This window comes from Asterias amurensis, chromosome 3 (assembly GCF_032118995.1).
Source record: "Asterias amurensis chromosome 3, ASM3211899v1".
NCBI classification, from domain to species: Eukaryota; Metazoa; Echinodermata; class Asteroidea; order Forcipulatida; family Asteriidae; genus Asterias; species Asterias amurensis.
In genome coordinates, this window is record NC_092650.1 from 2,184,457 (window position 1) to 2,197,330 (window position 12,874).

The following is a 12,874-nucleotide window of genomic DNA, read 5'->3' on the forward strand; positions in this document are numbered from 1 at the left end:
CCACAAAGCGGCAAAGCTTGCGACCACAAAGTGGCAAAGCTTGCAACCACAAAGCGGCAAAGCTTGCGACCACAAAGCGACAAAGCTTACGACCACAATGTGCAAAAGTCTTACCCTACAATCTGGGGAGGTCCATATGGTTTTATCTTCGTGTTCTTGTGAATTTAAAGTAAACTCTTTAAAAAAAAAAATAATTTTTTTGGGGGGGGGGTATTTCTGGTTTAAGTGAAGGTATACATTTGGTAGTCACTCTAAATTCACGTTAATAAAAATCTTTGGTTAGAAGCCTACAGTAGACACAACATTTTGAGAATCATTTTAGTTTGAAGTATTATTCTTCTAACGCGAACATATTTGCTTCCGATTTCCGTGATGTCTAAATATTTCAGCCACCTTTTGATATGATATTTTCACATGTTATTTTTTCTTGTATACATCTACATATATATAGGATTAAAATAATCGAACGTTTCCAAAAACCAAAAGTACACTTTGACTTTAAAGGAACACGTTGCCTTGGATCGGTTGAGTTGGTTTTTGAAAAGCGTTTGTTATAAAATGCACATGGGTAGAAAGATGTTGTAAAAGTAGAATACAATGATCCACACAAACATGCCTCTAAATTGCACGGTTTTTCCTTTTACCTCGTCAACTAACACGGTTGGCCATTTATGGGAGTCAAATTTTTGACTCCCATAAATGGCCGACCGTGTTAGTTCGCACAGTAAAAGGAAAACCACGCAATTTTGAGGCAAATTTGTGTGGATCATTGTATTCTACTTTTACAACATCTTTCCAACCATATGCATTTTATAGAAAACGGTTACAAGACGCTTTTTATAGACCAACTCGTCTGATCCAAGGCAACGTGTTCCTTTAAAGGCAGTGGACACCATTGGTAATTACTCAAAATAATTATTAGCATAAAACCTTACTTGGCAACGACTAATGGGGAGAGGTTGATAGTATAAAACATTCCGAGAAACAGCCCAATAACATAGTTTTTGAGAAAGAAGTAATTTTCCACGAGTTTGATTAATAGACCTCAGAATTAGATTTTGAGGTCCCGAAACCAAGCATCTGAAAGCCCACAACTTCGTGTGACAAGTATGTTTTTGTTCCATTATTATCTCGCAACCTCGACAACCAATTGAGTTCAACTTCAAGTTTTGTTTTGTTTAAGCATATGTTGAGATAGAAGACTGGTCTTTGACAATTACCGAAGGTGTCCAGTATCTTTAATAAATGAGATCAATAGTCCAATGAGAAGATGACCTATACTGACCTCTAGGAATGACTCATTGCCAGAAGCGTGTCCACCATAAACAAGCTGCTGACCAATCACAACGTCTCGTTCACTGCTCGTATTGAAGAGTTCAATCTCATATTGGATGCACTCCGCGTCTTGTTTCTTCTCGGATACCACCTTCAGGGAAAAACAACAAAATCTTAAAGATGTTTTACCTCCTCATTCTTTCCTGTCACACATTTAAAGGCACTGGACACCTTTGGTAATTGTAAAAGGCCTGTCTTCTTACTTGGTGTATCTTAAAGACACTAGACACTATTGGTAATTGTAAAAGACCAGTCTTCTCACTTGGTGTATCTCAACATACGCATAAAATAAGAACCCTGTGAAAATTTGAGCTCAATTGGTCGTCGAAGTTGCGAGATAATAACGAAAGAAAAACACCCTTGTCACACGAAGTTGTGTGCTTTCAGATGTTTAATTTCGAGACCTCAAATTCTAATTCTGAGGTCTCGAAATCAAATTGTTAAGTTTGTATCCAAATAAAAGACATTGATGAGGAAACTCCTCAAAAGTGCACAATATAATAATGTTTCTTGTTACAGTAGTTCAAGTAGAACCAAAATCACTGATTCCTCGGGTGGGATTCGAACCATGAACGACCTTTGCAATTTTAGAGCAGTGTCTTACCAACTAGACAACCAACTAACTTGTAAAAGTTTCATTTATAAAAGATACATTAATAAAGAAACTCCTTAAAAGTATAGAATGTAATCTCATACAATAGTATAAGAAAAATAAACCAAGTCACTGACTTACCTTAACCATGAGTAGTTTCTTGCTGTCTCCGTCCAGACACATATCCCATAATGCATCTCCAGCACCATCTGACCAATCAGCACCTTGATGAGGACGGATGTTGGTAAGACTACACTTGATAGCTTGGAACGGTAACTGGTAATAAATAAGAGATTGATAGTCTGAAAATCAGAGAACAGTGTACAATATATAGACGATGTGACCTCTAACGTCACTCGAAAACCATAACATGATTCGCGCATAGTGCCGCGCAAAACCATTGCGTTTTGGCAGCCAGCTAGAAAGTACACGCAATCTTACCATGACTACGCATGTTTACATAGAAAGCTCTTTACCACAAAGCCTTCAAGTTTGTATTAGTCACAGCAAAGAAAAGTTTAGTTTATTAATCAAACAATTCTTTTCTTGGCTGTGCTCCGTGGTCATAATGGGATGATGTGGCTGGCAGCTGAATGCGCCCTTGCATGCCTGCTTCTCGAACACGTTGTAGCCGTGTCCTTCGCAATTCAGCTCTAAGCTGCGAGTCAGGATGATTAGCCCCCCAAATTATTATTATTATAAATACACAATCAGTACAATACCTGGAGAATTGTATTCCATGCAGGCCGTATCCACTCCTTTGAAACTTCTTCCTGATCGCCAAAATCCAGATAGAAGACTTCATACTTTCCTTCACCTGAGATCTCTCTAATACTGACTCTATTCCATCTAGAATTAAACAGTAACAAATGAATTAATGGCCAGACATTTTTGACCTTAGCGAAGTCTTTCTTCAAGGCTTAAAAGGCAGTGGACACTTTTGGTAATTACTCAAAATAATTATTAGCATAAAAGTTTACTTGGTAACGAGTAATGGGGAGAGGTTGATAGTATAAAACATTGTGAGAAACGGCTCCCTCTGAAGTGATGTAGTTTTCGCGAAAGTAGTAATTTTCCACAAATTTGATTTTGAGACCTCGGATTGAAAGTTTGAGGTCTCGAAATCAACCATCTAAACGCACACAACTTCGTGTGACAAGGGTGTTTTCTTCTTTCATGATTATTTCGCAACTTTGATGACCGATTGAGCTCCTTTACTTACCTTTCATCTTCGTGGAACTTGGCAAGACACACTTCACCTACTTTAGGTTGCCAGTCTTTGGACTGTGAGGGCGCTGTCTTATCAGACTGACATTTAGCATTGATTTCCTCCATCAAGTTCTCAAGTCTGTAATATTTATTTAAAAAATAAGATGGAATATTGTGAGTCGGATATTAATAAATGAAAAGATGATTAAGAAGCACTGTACATCAATGACTGGATGCTAATGTGACCCACAAAATGAAACAGTAAAAATCAAAATAAAATAAAATAACATAAATAATTCTTTGAAAAAAACAGGAAACAGCTTGGACCTGAAACAGCTAGTCAAGTAAACAATACAACACTACAAATGAACGAAGTGGTCAACAACAACATTAGCTACAACTGAAAATAAATGAAGCGAAACAACTGTAACAAAAGAAAACAAATATATTTTGTAAAAACAAGTAAGATACCATCAGTAAAGGTCTTTAGTAAATTGGCCGACGTCGCAACATAAATTCAACAACAATGACACATTTTGTGTTATTTTATATTCTTTTCAAGAAACATTAAGGGAAGAAAAAAACCACATCATGAATCTTTTGTTTTCAAAAAGGAGCAATCAAATTTACATTATTTACAACTTGTTTGAACAAGACGGCAATCTCCGCTCCATGTTTATTATGAATGTAATCCTACCTTTTAACATAGCTTGCTAGCTGTATGTACAGACAACCTGGAGTATGTACAGACGACACATACACTGTGTAGAACTCATCTGATATCTTGAGATAGATTGGATCTGGTAGTAGTATAGGTTGACTTCTAGATAGATTACACGACAAAATAAAAGGAAAATAACAGATGAAAACTGCTGAAAGAAAACCTACAGGCTCTGATATATATATAGAACTCATCTGATATCTTGAGATAGATTGGATCTGGTAGTAGTATAGGTTGACTTCTAGATAGATAACATAACCAAATAAAAGGAAAATAACAGATGAACACTTCTGAAAGAAAACCTACAGGCTCTGATATAGAACTCATCTGATATCTTGAGATAGATTGGATCGGGTAATAGTATAGGTTGACTTCTAGATAGATATCATAACCAAATAAAAAAGGAAATAACATATGAAAACGGCTGATAGAAAAGCTGCTGGGTTTTGTTAACTGTCGCTGATACATTTTAATTTTGTATAAAAAGGGGCAGGGCACTATGTGCTATGTATAGCGCATCAATAAGGTTATCGGAAAATTTGTTATGTAAGAACTAATATTTTTATTGTTAAACGGACTAGAAAAAGTCACACTAGCACTTACAAACTTCCATCCTAAATAAAAAATATAAAAAAACATCAACCATCAAACTCACAGCTTACTTTCTTAGTTTCAATAACATACAAATTTAACTAAAAAGTGAACTCAAGAAAAATAATGGATTTGCATGTGTGTTTTAAAGCATTGTGTGAACACATACAAAACATTTAGTTCCAAGAACATACGACTTATCAGAACATAAGTCATTATCTTAAAGAACATAAGTCATTATCTTAATAAAACACTTATTGCAAACAATCATAACTGAGTCTAATAAGGTCACAATCTCAACCAACCACATTTAAATGAAGGTTACCAATTAAGGAAATATTTCAGTGGGAATTTGAAACCATTAGGTTTGAAGATTTACTCTGGAATGACCATGGCAAGGCAGCACAAGCACGGCAGGCACCACTTTACTGGATATTATAAATACCAAGATGGAGATTATTTCATAGGAAATAAAATTTCTCCATTTAAAATCATAAAATATAAAAAACCAAGCTTCCTTCATCTAATTTACAACTCGACGCTCTCCTATAACATGGAAAACGCTTACAAGCGTTTATGCTTTCTACAGCTAGATAATTGACTCGGTACTCAACGATGTTTGAAATACAATGACCCTTCGGAAGTATTTCTACATTCTTCTCAAGTACCCATCTTCAAATTAGAGATAAGCAACAGCCTGAATGAACATACAATGATATTGGAGCATCAAGGAACAATAACAGCTCCAAGGCACAAGGACAAATTGTACTTAAGGAACTGTAGAATCTCAACTTGTCTCTATTTCTGGCACTCAACCAGTAATGTCTCTATGGGATTTGAGGCATTGCATGATGTGTTTAAATCTTTACTTGCTGTGAAGATAATGTTCTTTTGAGAACCTGTCTTGCTATATATATTCTACTACCTCAGAGTAGATATTTTTTGACATTTTGGAGATTTTTCAGAATTCGGGAGACTTCCCATTTCTGAAAAGAATTGTCCTGTTTATTTTAGAGTAAGCGGTCTTACCTATGCTCTTGACCTGACGGGGTCACCAGGTCAGGGAGGGTCAAGCGTCCTTCACATCTCTTCCTCAAGTTGGTAATGTGCTAAAATAAAACACCATCAAAAAATCATTCACTATGCTGGACGTATGGAGTTGCATGACAAACTGTCGTGTAGCAAGGGATGTGACTATTTATATCAGATATCAAATATTAATGACTGGGGCAATTTGAACTGATTTTGGATTGAACAAAGAAAATAGACTAGAGTGCGACTCGAACCAACAACCTCTGTATTAACGTACCGGTGCTCTACCAAGTAACTCTTGTCTAATATTGCAATAGACAGACAAACAGACAGACAGACAGACAGACAGACAGACAGAAAGCAGACACAGATGGACTAACAAACCTTTGGATTATCCTCAGCATAGCCTTCTTCAAGCAACTCTTGTCTAATATTGCAATAGATAGACAGACAGACAGACAGACAGACAGACAGAAAGCAAACACAGATGGACTAACAAACCTCTGGATTATCCTCAGCATAGCCTTCTTCAAGTAACTCTTGTCTAATATTGCAATCGATAGACAAACAGACAGACAGACAGAAAGCAGACACAGAAAGACCAACAAACCTCTGGATTATCCTCGGCATAGCCTTCTTCAAGTAACTCTTGTCTAATATTGCAATAGATAGACAAACAGACAGACAGACAGAAAGCAGACACAGATGGACCAACAAACCTCTGGATTATCCTCAGCATAGCCTTCTTCAAGTAACTCTTGTCTAATATTATGAATATTGACAGAAGTCTGGAGGCTTGGTAGATGAACACGCTGTACTAGAGGGTCTACCCATAGGGTGTTGTCCAGACTATCAGAGGAAACAAAAACAACACTTCAAGGTGTAAGCTCAACAATTAGTCCAAGTTATTCTACTATAATTGAAAATGGTACATGTACTTAAATAAATAGTAGTTAATGATAAATAGAAATGTTATTTAAATATTAAAATAGTATGTGTTTGAAATGAGTGTGATTGAAAAATAATAGCTAGTTTGTATATATAATAATAATAACTTTCGATTTATATAGCGCCGAATAACTAACACTTAATTCTCTAAGCGCTTTACAGTAGTGCCCTGGTCATAGGGCCAATAACATCCCTTTTTTTAATGTTTCTCAGCTCCCTTGGGAGTATACAACCTGGGCAACAGTATATATCGCTCCAAAGGCTTTTTCATTCACAATATCAACCTCTACCCTCGCAGGTACCCATTTATTCCCCCGGGTGAAGAGAAGCAATTATAGTAAAATATCTTGCTCAAGGACACAAGTGTCACGACCGGGATTCGAACCCACACTCCGGTGAAAACGCACCAGAACTTGAATTCGATGCTCTTAACCACTCGGCCATGACACTCTAATTGTGGGCATCTCTTAAGTGCTCGTTATTTTTTCCCGGGGTTTTGAAGTTTTGAAATGACTTGACCTGTTTAGTTAGCACTTTATAAGTGTTAAGTGCTGCGCAGCGCATTCAGCTGCCACTGCCAGAAACAATGGTGCACACCCCTTCTCTTAGTAATATTACTGTAACTGGGTTTTACGTGCATTTTACAACACGTGGGACTTGTTGTCTCCACTGAAGGACGAAGCAATCTTGATCAAGTGTCTTGCTAAAGAGCATAACTACTTCTATCCTACAGACGTAACAGATCATACTTACTTGAGAATAATCTTCCCTTCTAGTTGTTTATCGTGGATCTTGTTGTGGACAAAGAAACAAGCCTGGAAAACAAGTAAACAGTGAGGCAAGTTTGGAATTTGTTTTTGGCTATTGGGTCGAGTAAAAAAAGAAACATGTTTAGCGTCCGAGTTTCTCAAAAAAAGGAAGGAGGAGGGGCTTTTTATTTTTTATTTCAAGATGGCCGCGATTCTTTTCAAAATGTCAAATATCCATCGTTTTTTTCTACTGCTCAAACACACAATGCATAAATGAAACATTTTGGTCAAGACATTCAGACAAGACATTCAGAATGTTTTAGCTGAGATCGTTTAAAATTAAAACTTTTTTCATAAAAAAAAAAAAAATCATATATAATTTTTTTTTTTTTAAATGTGCATAAAAAAAGAAGAAAAAAAAGAGGCAGCCTCTAAAAAGGAAGTGGGCGGGGGACGCTAAACATGTTTCTTTTTTTACTCGGCCTTAGTCACTTTTCAATAATGAGAGTTCTTAAAGGCAAAGTTTGGTTTAAATCAGGCATGTGAGTAACTATCCATGAAAAAAAGAGGAAAAGAGAAAACCGAGCAAGAAAAAAACAGGAAAAGACAATATTCATATACTTTTGTACACAGAGAGTTAAGGAAAAAAGAGGAAAATCAAAACCCAAAAAGAGGAAATCAGCTGAAAAGAGGAAGTTTTACATGCCTGTTAAATGTAGGTATTTACATGGACAATCAAACTAACCTGTGAAAGTTTCATTTCAAAAGGAGGTAGATGTTTTTTTGAGATGTTCCCGAAAAAATCTGAAGTGGCTTTGTCCAAAATATGGATTTTAACTCAATACAAATTCAGCACAGTGTCTTTTCAAGACATACCAAACCTGAAAATCAAATTATGTTTTATGACAAATGAATGTCATTTATTTCCTACCTGAGTCGTCCAATCAGTGTCTCCATCCAGCGGCTCAATCCGACACACAACTATCTCAACAACCTGAAGATAAATCATCAAGAAAAAAACCCATCTTATTCCATTTATCAAGAAATTGCTATCATATTAACCCTCTAGAGACCAATAATTTTTCTGTACAATCATTTCAAAACGCCCAGACATTGCTAATATTGTTCATTTCTTCAATCATATTTTGTCAATAAAAATGTTAACAGAAATAAATGAAACAACAAACTTAGTTTTGTGTTTAAAAAATTAGGACACTACATTTGAAAATTTCATCAAACCTTGCAGCAGTTTATGGCCGCTAAGGGCGTTTTGGTCCAGCCCTCTTACGGCCGCTATTGTCTCTTAAGGTTTAAACACATTCCACAAGAAAGTGAAGTCTCTTACCTGATGAGGTATGATGGATAAATGATCAGGTAGTCTTAGAAGCTTACTGACTGGTACCCGCTCTGTTCTTCCCTGGTCGACGTATTGTACCTGAACACAGCAAATAAACGAGGGATATGATAAGAAGAAATTTTTTTTATTATAGGCCTTGACCATAGAAATAGAAACCGGAGTTAGCAGCGAATTTTGGCTTCTGCGCGTGCATACTCCACGCTACTTGGCATTCTACACTTACAAGGCTAGCGCAGAAATTCGGCGCTTGCACATAAGCGAGGAATCGTGATTGATCGTAAGCGCAGAATTCGCCGGTAAGCAGAGCAATGAAATTGGTCCCTGGTCCCGCTGGCCAGTCACTGAAAAACGTACAGGCAAAACCTGCTTCTGAATCTCTCATTTTGGCAAAGAGGATATGGAAGGATTTGGGATGCAAATGTTAATAAATGAACCATAAAACTTATTATGACTATTCATTTGAAAATTGAAAAAATAAAAATTATGACTACTCATGAAAACACGCTTCTCATGAGCTAAAGTCAATTTAATTAAAATAAAAAAATTAAGAAACATTGACCCACCTCTTTTTCCTCTTCAAACATTGAGCTTCGTGTCCTCTTTGACCTTTGCACCCTGACCCTATGGTAGACGTGCTGACCATCTTCAATCACACAGAGGTCACCAGCCATAGGAGAACTACTTGATTCCTTGTGGTTTGGGTCACTGAACCACGAAGAAAGGTCAAAGGCAAGGTCAAGATGTGTAGTTGGCATGGCAACAGCATCACTGGCTTCGGTGTTTCTGTATTCCAGTATGCGAGCGTAGAAGTTTGAAGCATCTACAACATGTGTGACTAAAATCTGTAAAAGTTGGGTCAAGATTTGTTATTGAGCATTTCATTTCTGTGTTTTAAAACCAAGACATCACTATAATACAAGAACTTGAAATAAAAACAAGAATAAGTCTAAAAAGTGCATCACATAAAACAAACGAAAAGCTAAACAAGTGATAAAGCTTTAAGTCAATAAATATAACTCACCTTGCTATGAAATTTAGCATTTGGACCTAGAATTGAACAGATGACTGGCAATTGGAAAGAATGTCTCCAATAGCGGTCTGTATTTGTGAATAAGGGCCTAATTCTGCCAGCCTTTTGCACAAAACCACAGCTCAACTCTTGTGCATTGTTCTTTGGGAATTTGTGGCGTAAAAAATTGTATTTGCACTCCCAGGAGGTATGAACCGGGGTTAAACACTAACCCACCTCCTGGTCAAATGCTTTTTAACTTTAGTAAAAGCACATTGAACTGCCTCATTTTGGATGTAATAATAGATAAAATCAACAATTTAAAATTTCAGTTGAAAATCAACTTGTCAACTCACCTTCACAATGCCTGATGGTGGTAGATGAAGATGGTTAGCTTGGCTACCCGGCGTATCTACGTCTGAGAACACCTGATGGCGCCCTGTACACGATTTCTCATTCCTACAAGATCAAAAAATCAAGGTCTTATCAAAGGGATGAGCGCAAAGCATGAAAGTTTGCGAGCAGGAAAGCTTCCAAGTGTCAAAGCCTGCATACATTCACTCGTCTTTGGTTTTGGACCTGCAGCCGATTTTACGAAACGCTAGAATTAATCTCGAGTTAGAACGAGTAACTCGTCCTAACTTAGGATCAATCTTAAGGTCTGCATGCTACAGTGCAGGGTTGGGACTCGTCCTAAGTCCTAAGATTAATCTTAAGTTAGGAAGAGTTTGGTGAAATCGACGGCTGGGGTGTTCCATATGGTTTTATCTTCATTTTCTTCTGAATTTGATCCAAGTGATAAAATATACCCATGTTGTTGTCATTGTGTGCTAAGATACATACCTGCACCTCCCAAATGCCTTGAGTTGGTGACAAAGAGACTTGGATTTCTTCCCCATTTCCTTCTCCTAAACACGATAAGAAAACAAAGCAATACTTAAATGAAAACAAGGAAGTCAAGGTTGCTTTTCATTCCTAAAAGTATATCATCTACAAGCCTCAGGCATTACAGTTACATTTCCCCTCATACAGTTATTTGCATAGTTCAAACACCCCTTTCTACAAAGTGGTATATGCTAAGAATGCACAACACCCTTACCATTATGGCCTCTTCCACTTTCAGCAGGGTAGGAATAGTAAAACTGCACCTGCCCAGTAGATTTGCAAGTCCAGGGGTATGCACGGTGTGCTCCTTTGATATGAGAAGAATGGACTTGCAGTCTGACACCTTACTCTGTATACAAATTTACAATAATAATAACAGCATTTAGTAAAGCGCCTTTTCCATCGGCTCTGCAAAGTGCTACAACAAAATCAAATGATAACCACAGAGAAAATATTAAGCGCTTTCACTACCCGATTTTCATAGAGCTTCTTAGCCAGAAAATGGTGCTTAATTTGTGTTGCTTAGCTGAAATGAGAAGGATGCTCATCATAAATTAAACATGTGACATGGTAGATTGCCTGTTTACCTTAGTCTGGTAAGCATAAAGCTTTTTTTTTCTTTTTTCCTTTGCTTGGCTACTTTTTGTGCTTCAGCAGCTGTATGAAATAGGGCCCAGATCTTTGACTGGACTGCATGGTGATAGCATTCTTTCAGTGCATCCCAGTTTATTTATTCGTTTGTTTGCTTGTTTAGATGATCTTGCCGTCAAGGGAACTCTGCAAACTTCCACAAGGGGATATAAACACCAAGTTGGCATGGGCCAATCTCTCTCATACAAACATTGGTTTAACGTCTAGGATTATGCATTGGACAAATAAAAAAAATTGCGTATCAGTAACTAGACAACTATACTTTTTCTAGTCATTGTGAAATCAGCGGTTAGCTTGGTAGGATTTGAACCCACAACCTTGTAATTGCAAGTCCTGCAGTCTTACCACTGGATCACGGTGACCAGTTTGACTGAACCACAACCCCAGATCCTCTTACCTTTTCAAGCTGTGATGAGAAGTGGTCCATCATTGTACTGAGACGTTGACCAAACTTCTGTTTGGACGGCGGGAAGTCAAAATGGACGACGGTACTAGCATCAGTGATACCCAAGTCTTGGCATGCATCATCGGTACAAACTGCAATAAGGAAAGGATGAACGGGAGACGAAGAGAAGATGGAGTCAGGATAATACTACACAAGTCTCAAAGATTAGAAAGAAATTTGCCTTTTTCACACTACTCTATTCCCAGGGGTTGCCCCCAGGGAATAACGGCAGGCCTTTTTACACTATCATCGCTTTACTCCCGCTCTGCCCCGGTCTGCCCCGGTCTGCCCGGTCTGCCCCAGCAAATGGGCATACACCGAGGAATAGCCACCCCTGCTCCGGAGTAGGGGTAAATGGTAAAACCCTAGGGTTTTCTTGAAACGTGCAACCAGAATGTCATTAGCTCTATACACACTACTCTATTTACCGCCCAGTGGAATAGGGGCACAGTTGTTGATGTTCTAAAGCTACTTATTTTGCTTAAGCAGCTCTATGAAATTTGGTCCATGGGCTTTAAGTGGCCATAGAAGCCCAATTCTGTATTTTCTGAAGCATTCGCACAAGATATAATGAAGACAATCAAATAATCACTCAATAAAAACAACAACGATTGCTACTTACCCAATATAGGCAGAGAGTCTTGCTTATGTTCCGTATGCCATTCTTTCATGACGGCCTCTAAATGATGTCTTGGCATATCCTTGAACGCTAGTAATGTGTAGTAGCAGTAACCGCCCAAGAGAAGCTGTATAGCAATCAATCAGTCCAAATCAGAGGAACCAAAAAGCATTTTAAAGAAAATCAGCTGGCAGGTCCAGATTTAACTTCCAAATTTTGTATTCAAGTATGTTTTACTGGACTTTTGCCTGGGTTTTTCTTGAGTTGCCTGGATTGGGTTGTTGGTGAGTAAAGCGTATCCCTCCTGTGGAAGGTTTGTTTTGTCTTTTTTTGAGATTTTACAACCAAATGGTCAGCCACTTTAAACGTGACTTTCTGTCACTATTGGTTTTCCTTGCCAGGGTTCTTTGTTTTGCTTCTAATTGTTTTAGTGTACCACCCCCACTGGAGGTTGACTCCTGCATTTATCTGCCCACCAATCCAGGTTCCTCAATACTTTCGTAGGCATTTTTACATTTTTGTATTCTTAACAATATTGTATCGTTTGTTCTTGTAGATCGTTTGATTTGCAATTTTTCAATGTTTTTGTTTGCTTGCAAATAAAATTAAATTAAATGAAAGTTTTATCATTGCATCGTTTGCCTCAATGCACAATCAACAAATAACTCTTTTAAGACTATAAATCCATAAGACAAACTTCTGAAGCTCACCCCTTGAGATGTTTCAGGAAA

The 12,874-nt window shown here is 37.6% G+C and overlaps 1 protein-coding gene across 2 annotated transcripts in view; it reads right to left on the minus strand.

The window, feature by feature from the left end:
- LOC139934857 (putative ATP-dependent RNA helicase TDRD12) overlaps window positions 1–12,874 on the minus strand; it is a 40,995-nt gene that overhangs the window by 13,034 nt on the left and 15,087 nt on the right. For both annotated transcript variants that reach the window (XM_071929266.1, XM_071929267.1), the window contains exons 19-34: window positions 12,147–12,270; window positions 11,477–11,616; window positions 10,643–10,777; window positions 10,387–10,451; window positions 9,900–10,002; window positions 9,098–9,376; window positions 8,523–8,612; window positions 8,109–8,171; window positions 7,182–7,243; window positions 6,200–6,329; window positions 5,478–5,557; window positions 3,834–3,959; window positions 3,150–3,275; window positions 2,650–2,776; window positions 2,069–2,203; window positions 1,286–1,426 (exon numbers count right to left, since the gene is read on the minus strand). In XM_071929266.1, coding sequence (XP_071785367.1) covers window positions 1,286–1,426; window positions 2,069–2,203; window positions 2,650–2,776; window positions 3,150–3,275; window positions 3,834–3,959; window positions 5,478–5,557; window positions 6,200–6,329; window positions 7,182–7,243; window positions 8,109–8,171; window positions 8,523–8,612; window positions 9,098–9,376; window positions 9,900–10,002; window positions 10,387–10,451; window positions 10,643–10,777; window positions 11,477–11,616; window positions 12,147–12,270 — 1,926 coding nt within the window. The remainder of the gene's footprint in view (window positions 1–1,285; window positions 1,427–2,068; window positions 2,204–2,649; window positions 2,777–3,149; window positions 3,276–3,833; window positions 3,960–5,477; window positions 5,558–6,199; window positions 6,330–7,181; window positions 7,244–8,108; window positions 8,172–8,522; window positions 8,613–9,097; window positions 9,377–9,899; window positions 10,003–10,386; window positions 10,452–10,642; window positions 10,778–11,476; window positions 11,617–12,146; window positions 12,271–12,874) is intronic.